This window comes from Heptranchias perlo, chromosome 23, assembly GCF_035084215.1.
Source record: "Heptranchias perlo isolate sHepPer1 chromosome 23, sHepPer1.hap1, whole genome shotgun sequence".
Classification (NCBI taxonomy): domain Eukaryota; kingdom Metazoa; phylum Chordata; class Chondrichthyes; order Hexanchiformes; family Hexanchidae; genus Heptranchias; species Heptranchias perlo.
This window is the reverse complement of record NC_090347.1, coordinates 39743562-39770259: the sequence shown is the minus strand read 5'-3', so window position 1 is coordinate 39770259 and position 26698 is coordinate 39743562. Positions and strand designations below refer to the sequence as shown.

Here is a 26698-nt window from a genome sequence, read left to right as displayed (position 1 = left end):
CTCCAACTTACAAAGTTGTAGTCAAGGATTGAGGGTATGGACAGACTGTACCTGAGGGTTGAGGGTGCATATTCCTGCAGTTCAAGATTGTGGGTACGCACAGACAGCAGTCGAGGCTTGAAGGATTGCAGTTGAGGGCACTTCTTGCTGGAAAAATTCAGCCAGGATTCCTGCTTCTGCAGGAAGATGCCTTCGCCACTTAGGCTTCTCCCCCAGCCCTACAACCCTCCGAGATCTCTGTAACTTCCCCCAGCCCTAGAACCCTCTGAGATCTCTGCGCTCCTCCAATTCTGGCCTGTTGCGCATCCCCTGATTTTCATTGCTGCACCATTGACAGCCGAGCCTTTTTTTAAATTAGTTCATGGGTGTGGGCTTCACTGGCAAGGCCAGCGTTTATTGCCCATTCCCTAATTGCCCTTGAGAAGGTGGTGGTGAGCCGCCTTCTTGAACCTCAGCAGTCTGTGTGGTGAAGGTTCTCCTGTTAGGAAGGGAGTTCCAGGATTTTGACCCAATGATGATGAAGGATCGGCGATATATTTCCAAGTCGGGATGGTGTGTGACTTGGAGGGGAACGTGCAGGTGGTGTTGTTTCCATGTGCCTGCTGCCCTTATCCTTCTAGGTGGTAGAGGTCGCGGGTTTGGGAGATGCTGTCGAAGAAGCCTTGGCGAGTTGCTGCATTGCATCCTGTGGATGGTACACACTGCAGCCACTGTGCGCCGGTGGTGGAGGGAGTGAATGTTTAGGGTGGTGGATGGAGTGCCAATCAAGTGGGCTGCTTTGTCCTGGATTGTGTTGAGCTTCTTGAGTGTTGTTGGAGCTGCACTCATCCAGGCAAGTGGAGAGTATTCCATCACACTCCTGACTTGTGCCTTGTAGATGGTGGAAAGGCTTTGGGGATACAGGAGGTGAGTCACTCGCCACAGAATACCCAGCCTCTGATCTGCTCTTATAGCCACATTATTTATGTGGCTGGTCCAGTTAAGTTTCTGGTCAATGGTGACCCCCAGGACGTTAATGGTGACCCCCAGGACGTTGATGGTGGGGGATTCGGCAATGGTAATGCCGTTGAATGTCAAGGGGAGGTGGTTGGACTCTCTCTTGTTGGAGATGGTCATTGCTTGGCACTTGTCTGGCGTGAATGTTACTTGCCACTTATCAGCCCAAGCCTGGATGTTGTCCAGGTCTTGCTGCATGCGGGCACGGACCGCTTCATTATCTGAGGGGTTGCGAATGGAACGGAACACTGCAATCATCAGTGAACATCCCCATTTCTGACCTTATGATGGAGGGAAGGTCATTGATGAAGCAGCTGAAGATAGTTTGGCCTAGGACACTGCCTTGAGGAACTCCTGCAGCAATGTCCTGGGGCTGAGATAATTACCTCCAACAACCACTACCATCTTCCTTTGTGCCAGGTATGACTCCAGCCACTGGAGAGTTTTCCCCCTGATTCCCATTGACTTCAATTTTACTAGGGCTCCTTGGTGCCACACTCGGTCAAATGCTGCCTTGATGTTAAGGGCAGTTACTCTCACCTCACCTCCGGAATTCAGCTCTTTTGTCCATGTTTGGACCAAGGCTGTAATGAGGTCTGGAGCCGATTGGTCCTGGCGGAACCCAAACTGATCATCGGTGAGCAGGTTATTGGTGAGTAAGTGCCGCTTGATAGCACTGTCGACGACACCTTCCATCACTTTGCTGATGATTGAGAGTAGACTGATGGGGCGGTAATTGGTGGATTGGATATGTCCTGCTTTTTGTGGATAGGACATACCTGGACAATTTTCCACATTGTCGGGTAGATGCCAGTGTTGTAGCTGTACTGAAACAGTTTGGCTAGAGGCGCAGCTAGTTCTGGAGCACAAGTCTTCAGCACTACAGCCGGGATGTTGTCGGGGCCCATAACCTTTGTTGTATCCAGTGCACTCAGCCTTCAGCTAGCAAAGCCCCAAGCTCTGGAATTCCCTCGCTAAACCTCTCCACCTATCAACCTCTCTCTCCTCCTTTAAGCTGCTTCTTAAAACCTACCTCTTTGACCAACCTGTCCTCAGATCTCCTTATGTGGGTCGGTGTTAAATTTTGTTTGATAAAGCTCCTGTGAAGCACCTTGGGACGTTTTACTATGTTAAAGGCGCTATATAAATGCAAGTTGTGTGTTGGTACATAGGAATTGCCACTTGAATCGGGTACTGGAGGGGAGGCTGGTGTTTACAATGGATTTCCCAACCCTCAATCTTCGCCCCTTTCCCCCAGCAGCAGAAGGGGAGAAAATTGGGGATTGGAAAAGTATTGTAAAGAACATGGCCGAGACCGTCGAAAAATTTCAGAGAGTTGACCCAGATTCTGATTGCTCAGCCAATATATTTTCTCCCCCCAGGAGCTGAATCAAAACTTTGTGTAGTTTTGCTTCAAAGTACCGCAGTGTGGGAGAGCTCTGTGGCACCCTGTTGTTAAACAAATTTCCATATTTAAAATCGAGTGCCTCCAGGTGCTGACTGCGCAGCTCCCCTGTGTAGTACAAGACTCTTCCTTTTGGGCCATTCGACATTTCTGTAGTGGAGCTTGTTTTGAGGTTTTTGAAGATGATAATGTTACGTTTAGAGATGTGTGTGTGCTGTATCCTGTGGAGTGCTGTGAAAAGACCTTGATGCCATTTGGTATCTAGAAGTATTTATATGCAAATCGGAAAGTTTTGCTTCACACCTGCTTCCAGTTAACCTAGTTCTGAGTAGAGTTGGGGCTGTCTTTTTACTCCATCAGCTGTTCAGAGTCTAAACAGTGATACGTCTCTCCACAGATTTCTGGCGACACATTCTTTGCAGATGTGGCTCGAGACATTCTGCTCTACGTCTCACGAGATCTGAGTGACAAGGTAAGTCATCACTTTCCTCCGTTGTTTCCATTCGCGTGCCAATTATTAAAGACCGAGTCTTTCCATCGGGGGCTCCTTTCATGAATATAACAGTTGAATTACGATGCACCTCTCTTTCCCTGTGCATTTCTGTTTATAAAATTAACTTCCGTTTCCAATGTTTTCTTTTCTGAGGGCAGTGACAGTCTGGCTCCTGATTGTCATCTCCCTACATCTTCCTTGGCTAAGATCAGCTTACCCAGTAAAGACCAGGACCAGGGATTCAAGCGGAGACTTTCTTGCTCTGAAGGGCTCATTGAGTCATGGTACCAGGGCTGGGTGCTGGTTTCCTTTCAATGCCTTGCAATATCATAAAACGTATGTGAGAACCCTGACACTGACCGCTGGTTGGCTATTTGACTATGGGGGGCTTCACAGCGGAACCCGATCTTGTCCTCATTTAACAGCAACACGTGCCCCTTCCTAGCAGATGTTAGGGAGTGATTAGGAGCAGGGACTCTGGCTTATTTTTCCCCTCCCTAACCCAGGGATGCTGAGGGCCAAATGAAGTACTCCCATCAATACCCCAGCTGAGATGAGCTAACTCAGCACAGAACCAGAGTAGAACTGGAAACCTCCTGGTCTGTATGACCCAGTACTGCTGCAAGAGTGCATGTACTCATTGAGGCATCACTTCACAAGAGACTTGAGGGGATTCCATGCAATCTGTAACCTGCCTTACCATGACTGAGTTATACTGAGTCCTGTTCCATCGTAAATATCAGCTTGGCTCTTAAGTCTGAATGTTGTATATTCCAGCCCCATTCCAGGTCTTGAGCAATAATGTGTGCTGACACTCCAATGTAGTGCTGCATTGTCGGCAGTGTTGCCCTTGGACTAGATGTTAAACCGAGAGCCTGCTCGCCTGTTCCAATGGTTGGGGGAGCACGTGTTCATGAGCCCGTGGCACTTTGCAAGGAAGAGCAGGGAGTTCCTCTGCGGTTCTTGCCAAAGTTCTTTCCTCAATCAAAAAAAAACTGGTTATTCATCGCAATTGTTGTCTTTGGAATCTTGCTGTGTGGAAAATGGCTGCCGTGTTTGCCTACAAAACAGCAGTCACTGCACTTTAAAGTCATTAGTTGCATGAGAAGCACTTTGCAAATGTTTCAGAGATGTGATATAAATGTCCATTTTTTCTTCGGGTGGCTGTAGAATGAAGCTCATCCTTTAGATATTGCGCTCACTGATAGAAAGCAAGACTTGCATTTATATAGCGCCTTTCATGACCTCAGGACGTCCCAAAGCGCTTTACAACCAATGAAGCACTGTTGTACTTTAGGAAACGTGGCAGCCAATTTGCGCACAGCAAGATCCCACAAACAGCAATGATGCAAAAAGGGAATTCAGAACATATCTTCTAACTTCATGTAAGTTCAAGTCTACTGCTCCACCAAAAGCTTTCTAGCAGATTGCAGAACAGGGGTGGAGGAAGTGCAAAAAGACATAAATTCAGTCTTTAAAATGTTCTAATTATTTTGTGTAAGTTGAGCCTAGTGCAGTTTTAAGGAGTTTGCATCCATGGGCTTTGGGACCTCAAGCTGGGAACACAGGTGGGAAGAAAAAGAATTGCATTTTACATTGAGTTACAGCGAAACTACAGCACAGAAACAGGCCATTCGGCCCAGCTGGTCTAGGCCGACGTTTATGCTGCACACGAGCCTCCTCCTTCCCTACTTCATCTACGCCTATCGGCATATCCTTCTATTCCTTTCTCCCTCATCTGCTTATCTGGCTTCCCCTTAAATGCATCTATGCTATTTGCCTCAACCACTCCTTGTGGTAGCATGTTGCAAATTCTTACCACTCTTTGGGTAAAGAAGTTTCTCCTGAATTCCTTACTGGATTTATTAGTGACTGTTTTATATTTATGACCTCTAGTTTTGGGCTCCAGACTTCCACAAGTGGAAACGTCATCATTTTCATCTGGCAGCACCACTAAAGTTAGAAAGAAAGCAGAAAGAATTTGCATTTATATAGCACTCCTGACAACCTCAGGGCGCCCCAAGGGCTTTATAGCCAATGAAGTAGTTGTATTCACTGTTGTAATGTAGGAATTGCGGCAACCAACCACAAACAGCAATAAGGTAATGACCAGATAATCTGTTTTTGCGATGTTGGTTGAGGAATAAATATTGGCCAGGACACTGGGGGAAACTCCCCTGCTCTTCTTGGAAATAGTGTTGTGGGATCTTTTACATCCACATGAGAGGGCAGGCGGGGCCTCAGTTTACGAAGATACGAATTAAGAGCAGGATATATGCCCATTCAGCCCTTCGAGCCTCCTCTGCCATTTGATAAGATCATGGCTGATCTGATTGTGACCTCAATCCTACTTCCCCGTCTACCTACTATAACCTTTGACTCTCTTGTTAATCAGGAATCTGTCTAACACAGCCTTAATAATATTCAATGACCCTGCCTCCACCACTCTCCGGGGAAGGGAGTTCCACAGACTCACGACCCTCAGAGAGAAAAAATTTCTCCTCATCTCCGTCTTAAATGGGAGACCCCTTATTTTTAAACTATGGCCCCTAGTTCAAGTCTCTCCCATAAGGGGAAACATCCTCAGCATCTACCCCTTCTAGTCCCCTCAGGATCTTATATGTTTCAATAAGATCACCTCTCATTATTCTAAACTCCAATGTAAACAGGCTCAACTTGTCCAACCTTTCCTCATAAGATAACCCCCTCATCCCAGGAATTAATTGAATGAACCGTCTCTGAACCGCCTCCAAAGTTTAACACCTCATCTGAAAGACAGCATCTCCGAAATTGCAGCACTCCCTCGGTACCACCCTGAAAGGTTAGCCTAGACTATGTGCTCAAGTCTCTGGAGTGGGACTTGAACCCATGATGTTTTGACTCAGAGGTGAGAGCGCTACCATTGAGCCATGGCTGACATCCCAATTCCAATTATTAGAGAGTGAGTACTTCCCATCAGAGCTCCTTTTATAAAATAAAAATCGAGTACTAATGAACAGTAATATTTTTACCACCCTGTGTATTTCTGTTTATAAAAATAACTTTGCACTCTTCTCCCTTTCTCATCTGACATGCTGGGTCATAGTTCCAGGGGTGAGCGCTGGCTGCCCTCCAGTGCCCCACCAAGTCACCTGTGTGAACTCTGACACTAAGGTCAGGGTTCCCACTACTACACTGGCCAACCTGCCAATATTCCCCCTGTTCCTTTTAATGGGAGGAAGTTCGCGAGCTAGCAAGCGCAGAAGCCGAAAGCCCCAGCCTTTGTGTCCCCCCAGAGTGGGTCTGACTTCACTCCCATGACTCTTCTGCTGTCATTACTAAGAGGAGGATACAGCGAAAAGGGAGACAGATTAAGTAAACTCCAACTTAAGAATCCCTGGAATTACGCCCAGTGGATCTGTCGAGCTCTGCACAGGTTGCTGGAAGGCAAAATTCAATCACAACTGGACCCGTGTTGCGATCACCCCAAGTGTTCCGACATTTGAACGTTGTTTGATGCAACCCTTTCGAGCCTACCCCTCCGTAACTATGCTGACACTATCATGAGTACAAAGAGACAAATATATTTGTAATCTTTTAGCTCCTAGCTGGAGAATTGATAAGACTGGTTGAAAATAGTGAGAAAAGCTGCAACTTGTTTAGTATGATATTGAGGCATTGCTGTACAAGACACAACATGCAAGTTTAACAAGGAAGCAGAATCATCCTTGTGATGTTTTAATGCGGCCAAATATTCAATTAATTGTTGCAAAAACCATAGATTATTCAATTAGGATAAATCGGTCGCCTGTGATGTAATCCTGCTGTGATGAGAAGTTAATTTTAGTTCACTAATCCGTTCACTGACAGCCTGCTAATGAAACATCAGACAAAAACAAATTATTTGTCAGGCGAGATGATCAGGGCTCAGTTCTTGTCTTTGTTCTGTCTGATAACAGTCGTACGTCATCGGTTGAATTGTCAGATTACGGAGGGCGCTGAATTAATCAGGCATGTGGGTTTGTTACTGTCCCACGGAGGGGTCAGCATAGCTTCGAATAAACCAGTTCGACTGCACAAAGTGCTTTTGGCTTCACATTGATGTAAATTAAGTTTAGTTGACTAGTGTGCGACTACCTTGAGGAGATATTATGCTATGGCACATCAAAAAGAAAGAAAGACTTGAATTTATATACCACCTTTCACTACCTCAGGACATCCCAAACGCTTTACAACCAATGAAGTACTTTTTGAAGTTTGGTCACTGTTGCAATGTACGAAATATGGCAGCCAATTTGTGCACAGCAAGGTCCCACAAACAGCAATGCAATAATGACCAGATCATCTGTTTTTAACGAGCTCTTCAGCATTAAAATATAAAGCCAGCATTTGGACACAGTTGAACGCTTGTAAGTTCATGTGTGCTGAGCTCTGTAGCCTAGACTTCCACCCATTCATAGCCATTGTGTGTTACTCGTGGTTCAGTTGGTAGCACTCTCGCCTTTGAATCAGAGATTTGAGCGCATAATAAAGACTGACACTCCAGTGCAGTACTGAGGGAATGCTGCACTGTCGGAGATGCTGTCCTTCGGATGAGCTGTTAAACTGAAGCCCCGTCTGCCCTCTCAGGTGGACGTAAATGATTGTGTGGTACTATTTTGAAGAAGAGCAGGGAAGTTCTCCCCGGTATCCTGGCCAATGTTTATCCCTCAACCATCATCTAAAAAAAGATAATTGGTCATTATCACATTGCTGTTTGTGGGACCTTGCTGCCATATTTCTTACATTACAACAGTGACTACATTTCAAAAGTACCTTATTGGCTGATAAACGCTTTGGAACATCCTGAGGTCGTGAAAAGTGCCCTGTAAATGCAAGCTCTTTTTTTTTTATTTATTGGGAAGAATATTTAGCCTTTTGATTCTCCTGGTCAATGAGCGATACAGAGCTTTCTGTCCAAGGACAGCAGTGTAGCTTGGATCTGCCAACCCCATGTTGCTGTGAGGGTTACTGCCTTGAAACATGTGATCTGTATCTGTCCGCAGTCTCTGTTTGCAGACAAAGGAAGAGAGATTTTACATCACAATTGCTTCACACAATGAAGTACAGTCACTGTTGATATGTAGACAGATGCAGTAGGAATATTCTGCACAGCAAGATCCCATAAACTACACTGAGGTGAATGAGCAGTTCACTATTTGTGGTGAAGTTGGTTAAGAGAGGGATTTTGGGCCAGAACGCCGAAATAGTGCCACAGGATCTTGAACAAGGAGGCGACCTTGGTTTAGCACCTTACTTAAAGGACAGCATTTCATGATAGTTCAGCGTTCCCTCAGTACTGCCCTGGAGTCTCCGGTTGGTCTATGAGCTCAAGTCTCGGAGTGAGCCTTCAACCTACAACCTTCTGACACAGAGGCAAGAGTGCTACCAACTGAGACAAGGTGACATGCGCTGCTATAGGTGGAAATGTTTACAGTGCGACACTTGCATTGTTGAGAGACAGCAGAATCAGCTGAATTTCCAAGGCCAAACTGCTTATCGAGCTGTATCTTCTCTGGGACTTCAAGGAGCCAAGTAATTCAAAGTTATTGATGTGGAAGTCTCTTATTTCAAGGCCTCTTTTTGTCAGCTCCCCAATTTCTCAAATGTAACTGTGCCCCAAAATACCACACACTGCCCAGGCAGAAGGTGCTCCTTATTGTGCTTGGAGTAACTGAAGAACACAGTGAGTTGGGACAGTGGCCTTTCACATTTGGAACTTGTGTTCAGAGCCAACTCAGGATGATGAATGAGATCAAAATCTCCTGTTGTGTGTGATGATTGGTGATTGTACTGAGAGAGGCCACAAAGATAGCTGATGTGGGGAAATAGAAATACCACCTGGAGCAGCAGGCAAGCTCTTCCAAGATTGAAGTATGTTGTTGTTCTTGGGATATGGGCATGGCTGGCAAGGCTAGCATTTATTGCCTATCCCTAGTTGCCCTTGAGAAGGTGGTGGTGAGCCACCTTCTTGAACCGCTGCAGTCCGTGTGGTGAAGATACTCTCACAGTGCTGTTAGGTAGGGAGTTCCAGAATTTTGACCCAGCAACGCTGAAGGAACGGCGATATGTTTCCAAGTCAGGATGGTGTGTGACTTGTAGGGGAACGTACAGATGGTGTTGTTCCCATGCACCTGCTGCCCTTGTCCTTCTAGGTGGTGGAGGTCGAGGGTTTGGAAGGTGCTGCCAAAGAAGCCTTGGCGAGTTGGTGTAGTGCATCCTGTAGATAGCACACACTGCAGCCACGGTGCGCCGGTGGTGGAGGGAGTGGATGTTTAAGGTGATGGATGGGCTGCCGATCAAGCGGACTGCTTGATGCAGCGGAGCTTAACCGTGCAGTTGGCTTTTCCTGTACCTGACCTGGAAATGATTGATGCTAATAGTGAGCATCCGAACTGGGAAAGGATTTTATTACCCAGCATTGACCTTCCTCATCTGGCTGAGCATTAAGTAATTAGTTGAAAAATATTTCTGGAGGATTTTGCAGACTGGCATGCTGTTTTTGATGATGGGATGAAGCATTTGCATTTCTGTGTCGTGCATTTGTTGGCATTCTAGATCGGTGCTTCAATCTTGTTGATTCTTAGCAGAATTGAGTCAGCTTCATGAGAAAAGCAGCTGCCCATTAGAGAACCTACTCTTTTTATTACAGATCTGTGTTGCTGTTTTGCTTTTATTTAAAAAAAAATTAAAACAAATAGATATTTCCATAAATGTTGCTATTTTTTAAGATTCGACAAGCCAAGTAGCTTATTGTCTAGGGACTTTCCTTTTGACATTTGATGGACTACTTGAGTCTTGAGCTGTTTTGTTTCTTTCAATTTGTCACGGAGTGACAGGATTAATATCTTAATCCCTGTTTCTGAAGTGAGGGAAGTGATTGCCTGATAAATATTTCTACCTCCCAACAAAACTCCCATTGCTGTGATGAACAATTGCTGTCCTGGCCGGCCTCCCGTCTTCCACCCTCCAGAAACGTAAGCACATCCAAAGCTTTGCTGCCCATATCCTAACTCGCACCAAGTCCCATTCACCCATCATCCCTGTGCTCGCTGACCTACATTGGCTCCCAGTGCAGCAACGCCTCAAGTTTAAAATTCTCTTCCTCGTGTTCAAACCCCTCCATGGCCTCGCCCCTCCATATCTCTGAAACCTCCTTCAGCCCTACTACCCTCTGAGAACTCTGCGTTCCTCCAACTCTGGCCTCTTGTGCATCCCCCACTTCCTTCACCCCATCATTGGCGACCACACATTCAGTGTCTAGGCCTTAAGCTCTAGAATTCCCTCTCTAAACCTCTCCACCTCTCTCTCCTCCTTTTAAGATGCTGCTTAAAACAAACCAATGAAGGGATGTAAACATGAACATGAGATTTTTGAATTTGAAGTGTTGGGGGACCGGGAGCCAATGTGGGTCAGTGAGCACAAGGGTGATGGATGAGCGGGACTTGATAGGACACGATCATTAGAATTTTTAATGAATTGAAGTTTAGAGGGTGGGGGGAGATGAGAGACCGGCCAGTAGAGCATTTGAATAGTCGACTCTGGAGGTGACAGAGGTGTGGATGAGGGTTTCAGCAGCAAATGTGTTAAGAGATGGACGGGAGGGAATGGAGTTTGGGGTGGGGCCACAGACAATGGCTTTGGTCCTCCCAATGTTTAACTGGAGAATATTGCCCACAAATTGGGTTCAAGGATTGGAAATTTGTAAGAAATTGCATGGAATATAGAACTTCAATGTATTGTTGATGAAATCGTTGCATGGTCCCTGCCTCCTTGACTAACTCTTTCTGCTCCTACAGTCTGGGGGCTTCTACAGTGCCGAGGATGCCGATTCGCACCCTACTGCCAAGTCTGTGGAAAAAACAGAGGGAGCTTTCTGTGTGTGGACGGAGCACGAAATCCGAGAGCTTCTCCCAGACCCAGTCCCGGATGCCTCGCAAGGGGTGACCATGGCAGATGTCTTTATCCATCATTATGGAGTGAAGGAGAGTGGGAATGTCGACCCAGCCCAGGTACTTGAAGAGAAAAAGAAATGCTAGAGATCTGAAATAAAAAGAGAAAATGCTGAAAATGCACAGCAGCTCATTCAGCATCCGAAGGTGAAAGACAAGTTAATGTTTCGGTTGGGATCTCTGATCAGAACTTGACACAGTCAGATTGAAGACGCTCCTTAATAGGACTGACCAAAAACAAAGAGGGGAGAACAATAGAAAGAGATCAAAAGTTCACATCTGCATATTCGCAGAAGACCCCCATCCAAAAGGTTAACCTATCTTTCTCTTTCCGATGCTGACCGACATGCTATCTTAGCACGTTTACAATGGCAAGTTTACAATGTCCTGCTGTAATTACACCCTCCCGTCAGAGGTGGTGCTGTGGTACTCAATATTGTATCTCCCAGCTCCTAATCCGTACTGCAGAGAAAGTTCTATCCTCCAACCAACTCTGCTTCCTCAATTGCCATATATTTTGTTGTTTAGCGATATAAAATCAAAGTATTTTATAAAAATATGGACAGAATGTATGATTTCAGCATGGCAACTGAGTTACACGTGCGTGCCCTGGTCCAGTTCTCTCCCATCCTCTAATCACACTTCATCTGAAGACTACACTTGGTTTTGATTCCCCATGTGTGACGCCATGGGAGGTCGCCCAGTATGCGTAAATAGATAAATATACATAAATATATGTATAGTTGTTTCCTTATAAATGGACCTAGGAATATATAATGGAAAAAGTTGACAATTCAAGTGACAAGTAAAACCACAGAGGAAATTGTAGAGAATCCTTGACTACACTCCCCAAGTGCCATTAAACCCTCCTATTGGCTAAAGCCCAACCACGCAAATTTCCTCTCACGTTATGAATTGTGTCCATTCAGACGCTGAGCTTGGGTCAACGAGCCGGGGCCGATTGATAATGGTGCTACATGTTTGCAAGGTTGCCCATGTTTGGGCGTGTCCTGCAATTTGAATTTAATCCGAACAATGGAATTCCTGTTCACCTCGCATTGTCCTGCAAGATTGTAACTCGGTGTAGCTGCATCTAGAGGGAAGGAAAATATTGTGTGGATAAGTTAAAAGGGAAGGGACAAAGGCTTATGTCTCACAAATTGGTTGAATGGGGCCTGTGTTTGACTGATCTGATACCCAATCCTATATGTTATAAAGGAAGTACTAACATCTGACACGGGTGTTTTAGACCTCGCTTACGTCTGCGCAGCCTCAGAGCTGGGGCTTAGCGTCGAACTCCCGCTGATGTGACGTCATTGCTGATATTCTGCTCCCAGCGTCAGTTTTAATGTGTTCATAAGCGTGTTTACAAGCAACCTGTTTAGGAACTAGTGCACTAAGGAAAATACTGGGATGTGACCTCTGTCCAAGTGGTAAAGATGCGCCTTTGCTTAGGGCATAGAAATGCAGAATGGCCATTCGAGCAAGGTACCAGAAGACTTCCGGTGCCCGTGAAAATCGTGCCACCTGAGGGGAAAGGGGGTTTAAAATAATCACCCTGTGCAAGAGAAAAGTGCACATGAAGAGCAAAGGCCCGTAGTGCAGGTTGAAAAGAGTAGGAAAGATGCTGAGGTGCGCTGCACACTCCTTACCATCCCCAGGCTATGATTTGAAACACTATGTTATGAATATATGAGAAGAGACAGGAAAGGACCAGCTGGTCAATCCAGACATGGTGAAGCTTACATGCAGCATCAACCCATACCACCCACCCCCAAGTCATGCAATCTCCAGAGAGAGGCAGAGAAAAAAAAACCTTAGGCCAATTTAGGAAAAACTGTGGGAAATTCCTCTCCAACCTCCTCCCTCGCCCCTTCAACCTGAAGGCACTCAACGTTCAGGAGACCCTGGTGAGCGATATCACTAATTCGTACTTAAAAGAAAGAACAAACTTACATTTATGTAGCACCTTTCATGACACCAGGATGTCCCAATGAGCTTTTCAGCCAATTAAGTACTTTTGTAGTGCAGTCACTGTTGCATGTAAGAAAAGCAGCAGCTAATTTGCACACAGCAAGATCCCACAAACAGCAATGTGATGATGACCAGATCATCTGTTTTTGTGATGTTGATTGTGGGATAAATATTGGCCAGGACACCGGGGAGAACTCCCCTGCTCGTCTTCAAAATAGTGCCGCAGGATCTTTTATGTCCACCTGAGATGGCAGATGAGACCTCGATTTAATGTCTCATCCGAAAGACGGCACCTCTGACAGTGCAGCACTCCCTCAGTACTGCACTGGAGTGTCAGCCTAACTTTGAGATGATATGGAGTTTCAAATTTAAAGACCTGATTGACAGATCTAGCACAGCGGGTAAATGTACCAGCGTCGCACTGGGCATACAGACCAGGACAGGTGTAGGCTTGATATCTTCGCTGAGATAGCTGATCTCAGCCAGGGCAGCAATGGGAACGTGACAGTTGGCCTCAGCTGCCCTGGGCAAGGGAGGAGGAAAAAATCAGCAGAGGTACCCTGCTGCTCACCGCTATCCATTGACCCTTGCTGGAAAATTCACGAATGTGGAGGATGTTGAGTGAGGACAAGGATTGAGTTCAGCTGTGATGCCCCTTCTGGTCAAATTGCCTGAGAATGCTCATTGCACTCTCAGTGACGGATGGCCAGTCAGGCAGGGTATCAGAGGGCCTGTGGGACTGTGTGCACCATGAATGAGTACCTTTATGAGAGAAGGGGAGAAAAAATACACTGAGCAAGATGGAGGAAATTCATCATTTACTCAGAGAGTGGTTAGAATGTGGAACTCGCTACCACATGGAGTAGTTGAGGCGAATGGCATAGATGCATTTAAGAGGAAACTAGATAAGAATGTGAGGGAGAAAGGAATAGAAGGATAGACTGATATTTTGAGATGAAGTAAAGTGGGGAGGAGGCTCATGTGGAGCAAGAACACTGGCATTGATTTGTTGGGCGGAATGGCCTGTTGCTGCGCTGTAAAATTCTATGTAATCATCATACTACACAAAATTCACTGCAGGAAGGTAGTAAAAATAAAGTAACATTCCATGCGGGGTTAGCTGCAGTGCAGTCAGCGTGAAGTTCAAGATGCAGAGTCGATGGACGTGCTATTGAATCAGCTCTTTAAAATTCGCCCCTTTGTCAAAATCATTCACAAGCCCTGTCACTGGGGCAGGGAAGTACAGGGGGAAGAATGGGGCAGGGTGACTGAGGACAACTGACATCCTTTCATGTAACAAAACATCCCAAAGAGCGTTAGGGAAAGATCAGAGGACATCAAGGAATGGGAGAAAGGAATGGACATTTACTCAGCCTGTTTGAAGAGGTAGGTTTTGAAGGAGATTGCGAAGGTGGGGAGAGAGGTAAAAGAAAGACTTGCATTTGTATAGCACCTTTCATGGCCTCAGGACATCCCAAAGCGCTTTTCAGCCAACAAAATACTTTTAAAGTGTAGTCACTGTTGTATTGTAGGCAGCATGGCTGCCAATTTGCAAACAGCAAGGTCCCACAAGCAGCAATGTGACAATGACCAAATAAGCTGTTGTTTAGTGATGTTGTTTGAGGGATAAATATTGACTAGGACACCTGAGAGGATGGACTGGGCCTCGATTTAACACCCCACCTGAAAGACGGGACCTCCGACAACACAGCACTCCCTCAGTACTGCACTGGAGTGTAGGCCTGGATTTTGTGCTTAAGTCTCTGGAGTGGGACTTGAACCCAGAACCTTCTGACTCTGAGGTGAGAGTGCCACCACTGAGTCAGGGCCAACACACAATGCTAGTAAGGGGCTTAAGGAGAGAGTTCTAGAGTGCAAAGGGTGGTAACTGAAGGTTCTGGGGGGGAACAGAGGGAGGGGGCGATACACAGATTCCGAAGAGGAAAGTTACATACTGGGATGTGGGCTAGAAAGGGTCGCAGAATGAGGGTGAAGTGAGAGCTGGCATCGTGCTCCCAGGATCAGTGCCCCTAAATAATCCAAACAAGGTGCTGTCCTTAGATACCCCCCCACCCCTGCTGTGTAGCTGCAGGAGCACTTTTACAATTCAATTATATTTGTTATAATAAGTTTTTGAAATATTGAAAAGTGGTAGTTTAAAAAAATTAAAAGCAATGTACTTCAGGGTAAGGCACTAAAATGATCTCATCCACTTATTCAGCTTGTTAAAAAAATTCTAAACAGATCTGGGAGGGAAAAATATCTTATGTGTGTAATAATCCGTCACCCCCAGTAGGAGGTGCTGATTTGCGCCATTTTAAAAACATGTGTTGACTGACATTTGGGTGTCTAATCTCTGGGACCCCTCCTGCCCCATACATGGGTTTATTTTAGTGCCACATGGGTGATTTGGGTAAAATGATGGGTTTGTTACTGTAGTTTGCATGTTTCAATATAATAGCTTCAGAAAGAAAAAATAAAAGGAGAGTGAGGGGCCATATTAATAGAGTATATGTGAAACTGCCTCTGAACTGGTATGACCACGTTCTGAAGATTAGGTCAGTGTCTGGAATTCACTCAGGATCTCTGCTCCATCCTATAACACCTTCCTGAAGATTTCCTCGGTGGTTTATTCCGCTTAGCAGTGTGTACACCAACTGTTCCAGTGCACTCCACAGTGCTGGTGCACATTGATGCACAGAAGGATTACTGAATGTGAACTCATTACTGCCAGCTTTTTGTGAAGTGCTTTGGTTGTTGCAGTTTAAGTATACCTTAAATCCTATTAGTGAATGCACTGAACTGCTGCTCCTTTACTGACTCAGAGGCTATAAAGATGGTCGGTGTGAGAAGTGCAAGGATTGACATAGGTGACGAGGGACACTCTAAGCTGAAGCAGAATAGAGAGATATTACTCTGCATCTTACTCATGCTTTGCCTGACTTGGGATTGCTTGATGGGATAGTGTGAATGGAGGTTTACTCTATGTCTAATCCCTGCTGTACCTGACCTCGGTGTGCTTGATGGGGCAGTGTTGAGAGAGTTTTAGTCTGCATCTAACTCAATGTATACCTGATGCAGAAGTGCTTGATGGTGCAATGTAAAGGGAGCTTTATTCTGCCTCTGTTCTGTGTGGTACCTGACATGGAACCAGTTAATGAGGCAGTAGGAAGAAGCATTTAATCTGTGCTCTACTTGACATATAAGTGCATGATAGTGACCCTGAGATCGAAAGGGTTCCATTCCCCAGTGTTAAATAATAAGCACAAAAATAAGCCCAATAGGACCAAATCCTCGCCCCCCCCCCCCCCCCCCCCAACAGTATTTGTGTTGAATGTGCAGAGATGAAAGTGCCCTTATATTAACAGAAAGAGCTGGGTTAGGTCTCCTGAGCACAGTGCCAGCAGACATTCACTGTGACACTGACTATCTCCTTGTCGGAACATTTAGGCCACCTTTGCACTGGCGCAAAGTGGTCTTGGATATGTTTTGACACAAATATGGTGGAACATCTCTGGTCCTGATCTGACTCCTGAGTGCAGTAAAGCCAAGCTTGTATGAAAGTGCCCCTCCTGGAGGCTGTCTTTCACCAGTTTATAGCCCAGTGTACAGTCACATTTTAAAAGCACCCAGTAATCAGTCTGTTCCCCTCCTCGGAATTTTATACAATCAACTTAATCTTAGGAGAAAGCAGACAGTCCCACATCTAACATCGCGGCATGCATCTGTAACCTCATGGCACGCCATTTTCCTCATTCTACCATTACCAACAAGCCAGGGAATCAACCCTGGTTCAATGAGGAGTGCAGAAGAGCATGCCAGGAGCAGCACCAGGCGTACCTAAAAATGAGGTGCCAACCTGGTGAAGCTACAATCCAGGACTACATGCATGCTAAACAGCGGAAGAAACATGCTACAGACAGAGCTACATGTAGAAACATGCTACAAACATCACAATCAACGGATCAGATCAAAGCTCTGCAGGCCTGCCACATCCAGTCGTGAATGGTAGTGGACAATTAAACAACTAACTGGAGGAGGAGGCTCTGTAAACACCCCCATCCTCAATGATGGCGGAGTCCAGCACGTGAGTGCAAAAGACAAGGTTGAAGCGTTTGCAATCATCTTCAGCCAGAAGCGCCGAGTGGATGATCCATCTCGGCCTCCTCCCGATATCCCGACCATCACAGAAGCCAGTCTTCAGCCAATTTGATTCACTCCACATGATATCAAGAAATATCTGAGTGCACTGGATACAGCAATAAGAACATAAGAACATAAGAAATAGGAGCAGGAGTAGGCCAATCGGCCCCTTGAGCCTGCTCCGCCATTCAATAAGATCATGGCTGATCTGATCCTAACCTTAAATCTAAATTCATGTCCAATTTCCTGCCCGCTCCCCGTAACCCCTAATTCCCTTTACTTCTAGGAAACTGTCTATTTCTGTTTTAAATTTATTTAATGATGTGGCTTCCACAGCTTCCTGGGGCAGCAAATTCCACAGACCTACTACCCTCTGAGTGAAGAAGTTTCTCCTCATCTCAGTTTTGAAAGAGTAGCCCCTTATTCTAAGATTATGCCCCCTCGTTCTAGTTTCACCCATCCTTGGGAACATCCTTACCGCATCCACCCGATCAAGCCCCTTCACAATCTTATATGTTTCAATAAGATCACCTTAGCAAAGGCTATGGGCCCCGACAACACCCCGGCTGTAGTGCTGAAGACTTGTGCTCCAGAACTAGCCGCTCCTCTAGCCAAGCTGTTCCAGTACAGCTACAACACTGGCATCTACCCGACAATGTGGAAAATTGCCCAGGTATGTCCTGTCCACAAAAAGTAGGACAAATCGAATCCAGCCAATTACCGCCCCATCAGTCTACTCTCAATCATCAGCAAAGTGATGGAAGGTGTCGTCGACAGTGCTATCAAGCGGCACTTACTCACCAATAATGTGCTCACCGATGCTCAGTTTGGGTTCTGCCAGGACCACTCGGCTCCAGACCTCATTACAGCCTTGGTCCAAACATGGACAAAAGAGCTGAATTCCAGAGGTGAGGTGAGAGTGACTGCCTTTGACATCAAGGCAGCATTTGACGAGTGTGGCACCATGGAGCCCTAGTAAAATTGAAGTCAATGGGAATCGGGGAAAACTCTCCAGTGGTTGGAGTCATACCTAGCACAAAGGAAGATGGTAGTGGTTGTTGGAGGCCAATCATCTCAGCCCCAGGACATTGCTGCAGGATTTCCTCAGGCAGTGTCCTACGCCCAACCATCTTCAGCTGCTTCATTAATGACCTTCCCTCCATCATAAGGTCAGAAATGGGGATGTTTGCTGATGATTGCACAGTGTTCAGTTCCATTCGCAACCTCTCAGATATTGAAGCAGTCTTTGCCTGCATGCAACAGTACCTTGACAACATCCAGGATTGGGCTGATAAGTGGCAAGTAACATTTGCGCCAGACAAGTGCCAGTTAATGACCATCTCCAACAAGAGAGTCTAACCACCTCCCCTTGACATTCAACGGCATTACCATCGCTGAATCCCCCACCATCAACATCCCGGGGGGCACCATTGACCAGAAACTTACTGGACCAGCCATATAAATACTGTGGCTACAAGAGCAGGTCAGAGGCTGGGTATTCTGAGGCGAGTGACTCACCTTCTGATTCCCCAAAGCCTTTCCACCATCTACAAGGCACAAGTCAGGAGTGTGATGGAATACTCTCCACTTGCCTGGATGAGTGCAGCTCCAACAACACTCAAGAAGCTCGACACCATCCAGGACAAAGCAGCCCGCTTGATTGGCACCCCATCCACCACCCTAAACATTTGCTTCCTTCACCACCGGCGCACTGTGGCTGCAGTGTGTACTATCCACAGGATGCACTGCAGCAACTCGCCAAGGCTTCTTCGACAGCACCTCCTAAACCCGCGAACTCTACCACCTCGATGGACAAGGGCAGCAGGCACGTGGGAACAACACCACCTGCAAGTTCCCCTCCAAGTCACACACCATCCCGACTTGGAAATATATCGCCATTCCTTCACTGTCTCTGGGTCAAAATCCTGGAACTCCCTTCCTAACAGCACTGTGAGAGAACCTTCACCATACGAACTGCAGCAGTTCAAGAAGGCAGCTCACCACCACCTTCTCAATGGCAATTAGGGATGGGCAATAAATATGGCAAAATGGCACAGTGCAGCTGTGCCTGTGTGGAATTAGGTGGGCTTCAAATTCAGGTGCCAACCTATATGGTAGCTGGGCTCCACTTCAATGAGTAAATGCAGGAGAGCAGCGCAGGCATGTTACTTTGCCATGACCCTGTGTGTTGTAGGCAAGCGTGGTAGCCATTTTTCGCATAGCAAGATCCCACAACCAGCAGTGCGATGAATGACCTGTTTTTGGTAGTAATGGGGAATGTTGGCCGGGACACCAGGAGAACTCCCCTGCTCATTTTCAAATCGTACCATGGGATCTTTCACATCCATCTCGACAGGCAGACAGGGCCTTTGTTTTATGTCTCATCTGAAAGATGAAGCAGATGAAAGAAATCGCAATGTAAGAGTGCTTTTCACTTAGGGCTCAAGTCCCGAACCTGGTGTCCTGTGTTCATCATACAAATCAAGGCTAAATCATCACTGGCTGATCCAGGGCTGCTGGAACATAAAGAAAGAAAGAACTTGCATTTATATAGCACATTTCACGGCCTCAGGACGTCCTAAAGTGCTTTTGTATATGATGTGTTTTTGTTTATGAAGTACTTTTGTTTATGAAGTGTAGACACTGTTGTAATGTAGGAAACGCAGCAGCCAATTTGCGCACAGCAAGCTCCCACAAACAGCAATGAAATAAATGATCAGATCATCTGTTTTAGGTGTTGGTTGAGGGATAAATGTGAACATCAGGGAGAACTCCCCTGCTCTTCTTCAAAATAGTGCCATGGGAGGGCAGATGGTGCCTCGGTTTAACATCTCATCCGAAAGACGGCACCTCCGACAGTGCAGCGCTCCCTCAGTTTAATGTGTTTTCCTACCTGCCGGTTGGTAACCTAACACAGTTTTTCCAGTTCTTCATTTGCTTCTGTCCACTATCAGCAGCACCATCGTGACGTGGTGGCCTCTGGCTGTGCCCTGTTGTAATCATATATAATATATGGAAAAGTTAACTAAAAAGCAATTTAAGTGAAGTATTATGAGCATAAGAAATTTTAGGAACAGGAAAAGGCCCAACTCTTTTTCCTCTAGAAATGCACTTGTTTGTCCCTTAAATCCATTTCTATGGTGTGCTTCATCTTTTGGATGAGACGTTAAAACGAAGCTTGGTCTACCTGTTTCAGTGGCTTAGCTGGATATTAAAAGTCTTATTGCACTATTTGAAGTCAAGCAGGGAGTTCTCCCAGGATCCTGGCCAACATTCATCCCTCAACCAACACCACCAAAAACAGATTAACTGTACATTCGCCTCATTGCTGTTTGTAGGATAAAGGTAAGATCTTTTATTGCTCTGTCATGACCTCCCTCCCTCTCTTTCACCCTGATAATTTAATCCACAATTCTTATCCTTTTGGTTAAAAGGTTCCCCGTGACTTTTTTCTTACTCCTACATCCCTGATTTTAAACCTTTTCTCTGGGATTTGAATCCTTTGCCACCATGGAACAATTTTACTATTTCAAATTTGTCAACTCATTTTGTAACCTTGAAAAATGTCAGTTTGGTCTCTTTATTTAAAGAAGAAGAGTCCAAATTCCCTAGCCTTTCATTGTCTATCGGTTGTTGTAAGTCTTGCATATAGCATACATTACACTTTAAAATCACCCGAAGCACACTCTCACTTTTACTGATTCAAGAAAACACTCTCTGTCACTATGTCCTTATCCCAAAGCTGGGGTTTTCCTCGCCTCATGTCTGGGTCTATTGTAGATTAATTGATAGAGATTGATTGCTATGATTAGTCAACAACTCCTTTATCGTTGTATCATGTGACTACCAGGATGGCAGAAGGCGAACCAGATGGATTTTGGCCTTTTTGCGTCTAGCAATTCCAATGATCCTGACTGGCTCAAATTTCCCATGTAACAGTCAACAACACATCCCTCGTATGCACTTACTTCACTGTTTGTCACCACATCTCTCACAAACTTCCCCACCATTGAGAAAAGCCAGGGAAAATACAACAGTAATTGAATTAGCATCACCGTAAAATAAGTTTCTTCAGTAAGCAAAGTAACGCCAAGTGTTGAAAGGTGTGTAGGATAAGGGGTGTATGAGGCATCTTGCAAAAAAAAAAGGGAATTTTTTTTAACACAGATCATGATCTGTTTAAAAAATGTCATCGTGAGTCAGAATTGAAGATGTCAGTGGTGGGCAGCCAAGATTGCTACAGACGCAGGACTCACTCATTAGCTCCCATTGAGTATGTCAATCATGGTAAGTAATAGCTGAAGGCAGAGTGTAAAGTGACAGGGAGCAGAAAATAATCGGCCTCACATCAACCTGAGCAGAGAAATTTTTGTAGCCTCCTCATGATCATTAAAAGAAAGAAAGACCTTGCATTTATATAGCACCATTCACAACTTCAGGACGTCATAAAGCGTTTTACAGCCAATGAATTACTTTTGAAGTGTAGTTATTGTTGTAATGTAGGATACTTGACAGCCAATTTGCGCACAGCGAAGTCCCGCAAATAACATGATAATGACCAGATAATCTATTTTAGTAATGTTGGTTGAGGGATAAATGTTGGCCAGGAGAACACCCCTGCTTTTCTTTGAAATAGTGCCACGGGATCTTTTACACCCACCTGATAAACCAAGACTCTGACAGTGCAGCCTCCCTCAGTACTGCATTGAAGTGTCAGCCCTTTTCATCTGCTCACGTCTCTGGAATGGGACTTAAACCCACAACCTTCTGACTCAGAGGCAAGAGTGGTACCACCGAGCCATGGTTGTCAGCTAGTAGGATTGGATGGTGTGTTCGGGAAAAGATTCATGATGGTCTAATGGGAGGTATCTGCACATTGTGTTACCTGGTGCTGAATCTGTAGATGTTCTCCACCCAGAGATGTAATTGGTGTTCTACCAGTTGAACAAAACCGTCCCTGATTAGCAAAGTGAAGTCTCTTTAGATTTTGCAAATTGTTATCAGCTTTTCCCCGTTACTGTCTCAACTATGGGTTGTTAATCCCTCAACAATAACTTCTGCTTGATTCTAGCCCGAGTGGTTATAAAATAGCAAGCTTTTAATAGATTGAATCACAACAGAAGTGCACTACAGCTATCTTCAACATTATATTCAACAGTGTTATAGTTACAACACAACTGTCTACAGATTACATTAAATGACTGTCCGTGAATTCAGGGTGATCAGACCTGACCTTCGTGGACTGCCTGTGGCAATGGACTTCCGACCGTCCCCTCTTGAGAGCACTAACTTTTGGGAGGGAGCATGCCCTATCTTTGTACTATTTGGCTGCATTGTTATGTACGCAAGCACCGCTGGTTTTATTTCATGGTTGTAAGTCCTCCCACCATGCTGACGCCACATTAGCAACTCAAGATAAGCTGTTTTATGTAACGTAGCTATTGACCCCAATCTCCATCTCTGTTTACAAGCTGTTATGTTCCTCTGAGGAATGTGTAGGTCCTTCTTATCTGGGTACAGATGGCTCTACCACTGTTGTTTCTTAGCAACCACATCTCTTGTTTTAGTATAAACCACCTTCTGGCATTATAGCATCTATAAACAGGCCATCTCTTGACCTTTGGGTGTTTATAGTTCTGAAGTTTCAGCATTCTCTGTCATTTACAAACTGTCTTTCTTCACATACACCAAGACATGACTTTGCCCCCCTCCTATTAACGTGGCCCTCTTGCTAAATATTTGGGAGTTTAATGCGAGTTATGCGAGATGGGATATTGACCATGCTTGGCTTTAAACCATTTTCTTACACAAATAAACTATGTTTTCTGGAAAGTTTTTGCTGCTCAGTTTAGGGAAGCTCAGTCCTGATTTTGAAACTTCGAGTTCAGTCAAAATCTGTGGTTTATTCTTGACCATACAAGCTCCTGGCTGGTTGATCACCAAAGCTGTTCCTCCTAGTAGAGCACTTGAAGCAAACCCAACCAGTTCCAGAGTAGAAAGGAGATTTATTTTTCCCATTGTACCCATTTTCTGGTGAGATGTTCTCCATGCAGCATGTGTTAGACTCTGATGTACCAGAAGGAAGTCCTCCCACCAAAAGACCAGAACATTGCTTATAAGGACCTACCAACTGCATTGAATCTAAATGATTTTGGTAGGGGCTTTTTTTAAAAATTGAGAGGCCTAAATGAAGTGCCAGCGGTGACATGAGGAAACATTTTTTTTACGCAGCGAGTTGTAATGATCTGGAATGCACTGCCTGAAAAGGTGATGGAAGCAGATTCAATGGTAACTTTCAAAAGGGAATTGGATAAATACTTGAAGGAAAAAAAATTACAGAGCTACGGGGAAAGAGCAGGGGAGTGGGACTAATTAGATAGCTCTTTCAAAGAGCTGGCATAGGCACGATGGGCTGAATGGCCTCCTGTGCTGTACCTACTATGATACTAGTAGGTACAGCACAGGAGGCCAGTAGTTTTTGTGACTGTAAGCCTGTGGCCAGTGGGGTACCACAGGGATCGGTGCTGGGTCCCTTGCTGTTTGTGGTCTACATTAATGACTTGGATATGAATGTAAAAGGTATGATCAGTAAGTTCGCTGATGATACAAAATTTGGTAGGGTGGTAAATAGCGAGGAGGATAGCCTCAGTCTGCAGGACGATATAGATGGGTTGGTCAGATGGGCGGAACAGTGGCAAATGGAATTTAACCCGGAAAAGTGCGAGGTGATGCACTTTGGAGGGACTAACAAGGCAAGGGAATACACAATGAATGGGAGGACCCGAGGCAAGACAGAGGGTCAGAGGGATCTTGGTGTGCAAGTTCACAGATCCCTGAAGGCGGCAGAACAGGTAGATAAGGTGGTAAAGAAGGCATATGGGATACTTGCCTTTATTAGCCGAGGCATAGAATATAAGAGCAAGGAGGTTATGATGGAGCTGTATAAAACACTGGTTAGGCCACAGCTGGAGTACTATGTGCAGTTCTGGTCGCCACACTACAGGAAGGATGTGATCGCTTTGGAGAGGGTGCAGAGGAGATTCACCAGGATGTTACCAGGGCTGGAGTGCTTCAGCTATGAAGAGAGACTGGGAAGATTGGGTTTGTTTTCCTTGGAGCAGAGGAGGCTGAGGGGGGACATGATTGAGGTGTACAAAATTATGAGGGGCACAGATAGGATGGATACTAAGGAGCTTTTTCCCTTCGTTGAGGGTACTATAACAAGGGGACATAGATTCAAGGTAAAAGGCGGGAGGTTTAGAGGGGATTTGAGAAAGAACTTTTTCACCCAGAGGGTGGTTGGAGTCTGGAACTCACTGCCTGAAAGGGTTGTGGAGGCAGGAACCCTCACAACATTCAAGAAGCATTTGGATGAGCACTTGAAATGCCATAGCATACAAGGCTACGGACCAAATGCTGGAATATGGGATTAGAGTAGACAGGGCTGATGGCCGGCGCGGACACGATGGGCCGAAGGGCCTCTATCCGTGCTGTATAACTCTATGACTCTATGACTATGATTATCTCTTTGGTGCTGAGCATGAACAACATTGGAAAGATGGCTGCCACATTTGCTAACATGACAATTTTTGCACTTGAATTAATTCATTGTAAAGTGCTTTGAAATATTTGAGAGATACAATAAGGTGCTATAGAAATAAAGCATTTCTTTCCTTCGGGATGGTGATTTCTGACAATCAAATTTATTTCCTAATTTTTATAGGCTGTTGTACATCATATGATAAAACACATCTGTGTATTTTGTAAGATTTATTTGGAGCATTTTATTGACTTTATACTGACTGTCACTTTAGGTTGGGAAATTGGATGCATGGAGGCAGTTCGGTTTTCAATTGAAATCTAGTTTTGATGCTGTTGCCAGTCCAAGAGCTTGGGAATTGTCTAAGTTAACAAAGTACGATCCCGGGGTCAATCTTCTTTTCTATGTCCGAGCCACTTTGCAGGCATCTCTTCCCTTTCCTGTAGGTAAGTATTCCTGTCGCAGCAATATTTGATTGACAGAGCAATCAGTAAGATCTCATAGGAACATGGAACAGGAGGAGGTCATTCAGCCCCTCGAGTCTGTTCCGCCATTCAGTTAGATCTTGGCTGATCCGTATCTTAACTCCATCTATCCACCTTGGTTCCATATCCCTCAATACCCTTGCCTAACAAAATCTATCAAGCTCATTTTTGAAATTTTCATTTGACCCCAGCCTCAACAGCTTTTAGGGGGACAGAGTTCCAGATTTCCACTACCCTTTGTGTGAAGAAGTGCTTTCTGACATCACCCTGAACAGCCTAGCTCTAATTTTAAGGTTATGCCCCGTTGTTCTGGACTCTCCCAACAGAGGAAATAGTTTCTCTCTATCTACCCTATCATATCCTTTAATCATCTTAAACACCTCAATTAGATCACCCCGTAATCTTCTATATTCAAGGAAATACAAGCCCAGTCTATGTAACCTGACCTCATAATTTAATCCTTTTAGCCCCGGTGCCATTCTGGCTAAATTTCCCATGAACCCCTTTCAAGACCAATATATCCTTCTTGAGGTGCGGTGCCCAGAACTGAATGCAGTACTCTAGATATGGCCTAACCAGCGATATGCAGCTGTAACATAACTTCCACCCCTTTGTATTCCAGCTCTCTTGAGATAAAGGCCAACATTCCATTAGCCTTTTAAATTATTTTTTGTACCTGTGCATGAGTTTTTAGTGATTTCTGTACTTGGACCCCTAAATCTCTCTGCTCATCCACAGTTCCTAGCTTTGCGCTATTTAGAAAATACTCTGATCTTTCTTAGGGCCAAAGTTGGTGACCTCACATTTTCCCACATTGAACTCCATCTGCCACAGTTTTTGTTAATTCACTTAATCTATCAATGTCCCTTTGCAACTGTCTGCACCCATCTACATTATTTACTGTGTTACCTAACTTAATGTCGTCAGCAAACTTAGATATACGGCTCTCTATTCCTTTATCCAAGTCATTTATAAATATAGTCAAAAGTTGTGGCCTCGGTACAGATCCCTGGGGGACACCACTAGTCACATCCTGACAATTTGAGTACATACCCATTATCCCTACTCTCTGTCTCCTACCTCCTAACCAACTCCCTCTCCAAGCCAACAGGTTACCTCCAATTCCATGAACTCTCATTTTTGTTAAGTCTCTTATGTGGAACCTCGTCGAATGCCTTCTGGAAGTCTATATAAATAATATCCATAGATAGTCCCTTATCTACCACGTTAGTTAACTCCTCAAAAAATTCAACTAGGTTTGTTAGACATGACTTACCCTTTACAAATCCATGCTGGCTCTCTCTGATCAGCTCATCTTTGTCCTAATGCTCAGTCACTCTGCCCCTAATAACACATCCTTGTAACTTCCCCACAACGGACGTTAGACTAATTTCTCTTACCCTTAAATAGTGGAATGACATTGGGAATTTTCCAATCCAAGGGAATAATTCCTGAATCGAGAGAGTTTTGGAAGATCATGACTAACGCATCAACAATTTCCTCACCTACTTGTTTTAATACCCTGGGGTGGAAATCATCAAGTCCTGGAGATTTGTCTACCTCATTAGTTTCTCCATCATTTTTTCTTACTTATTAAAAACTAGTTAGCTCCGCCCCTTGATTTATTTTTATTTTTCCTTATATCTCTGGAACTTTATCCACATCCTCCCCTGTGAAGACTGATACAAAGTA

General features: G+C 45.0%; 1 protein-coding gene across 3 annotated transcripts in view; it reads left to right on the top strand.

Moving 5' to 3' along the window:
* spata20 (spermatogenesis associated 20) overlaps window positions 1-26698 on the top strand; it is a 348450-nt gene that overhangs the window by 61436 nt on the left and 260316 nt on the right. For all 3 annotated transcript variants that reach the window (XM_068004358.1, XM_068004359.1, XM_068004360.1), the window contains exons 9-10: window positions 2799-2873; window positions 10712-10924. In XM_068004358.1, coding sequence (XP_067860459.1) covers window positions 2799-2873; window positions 10712-10924 — 288 coding nt within the window. The remainder of the gene's footprint in view (window positions 1-2798; window positions 2874-10711; window positions 10925-26698) is intronic.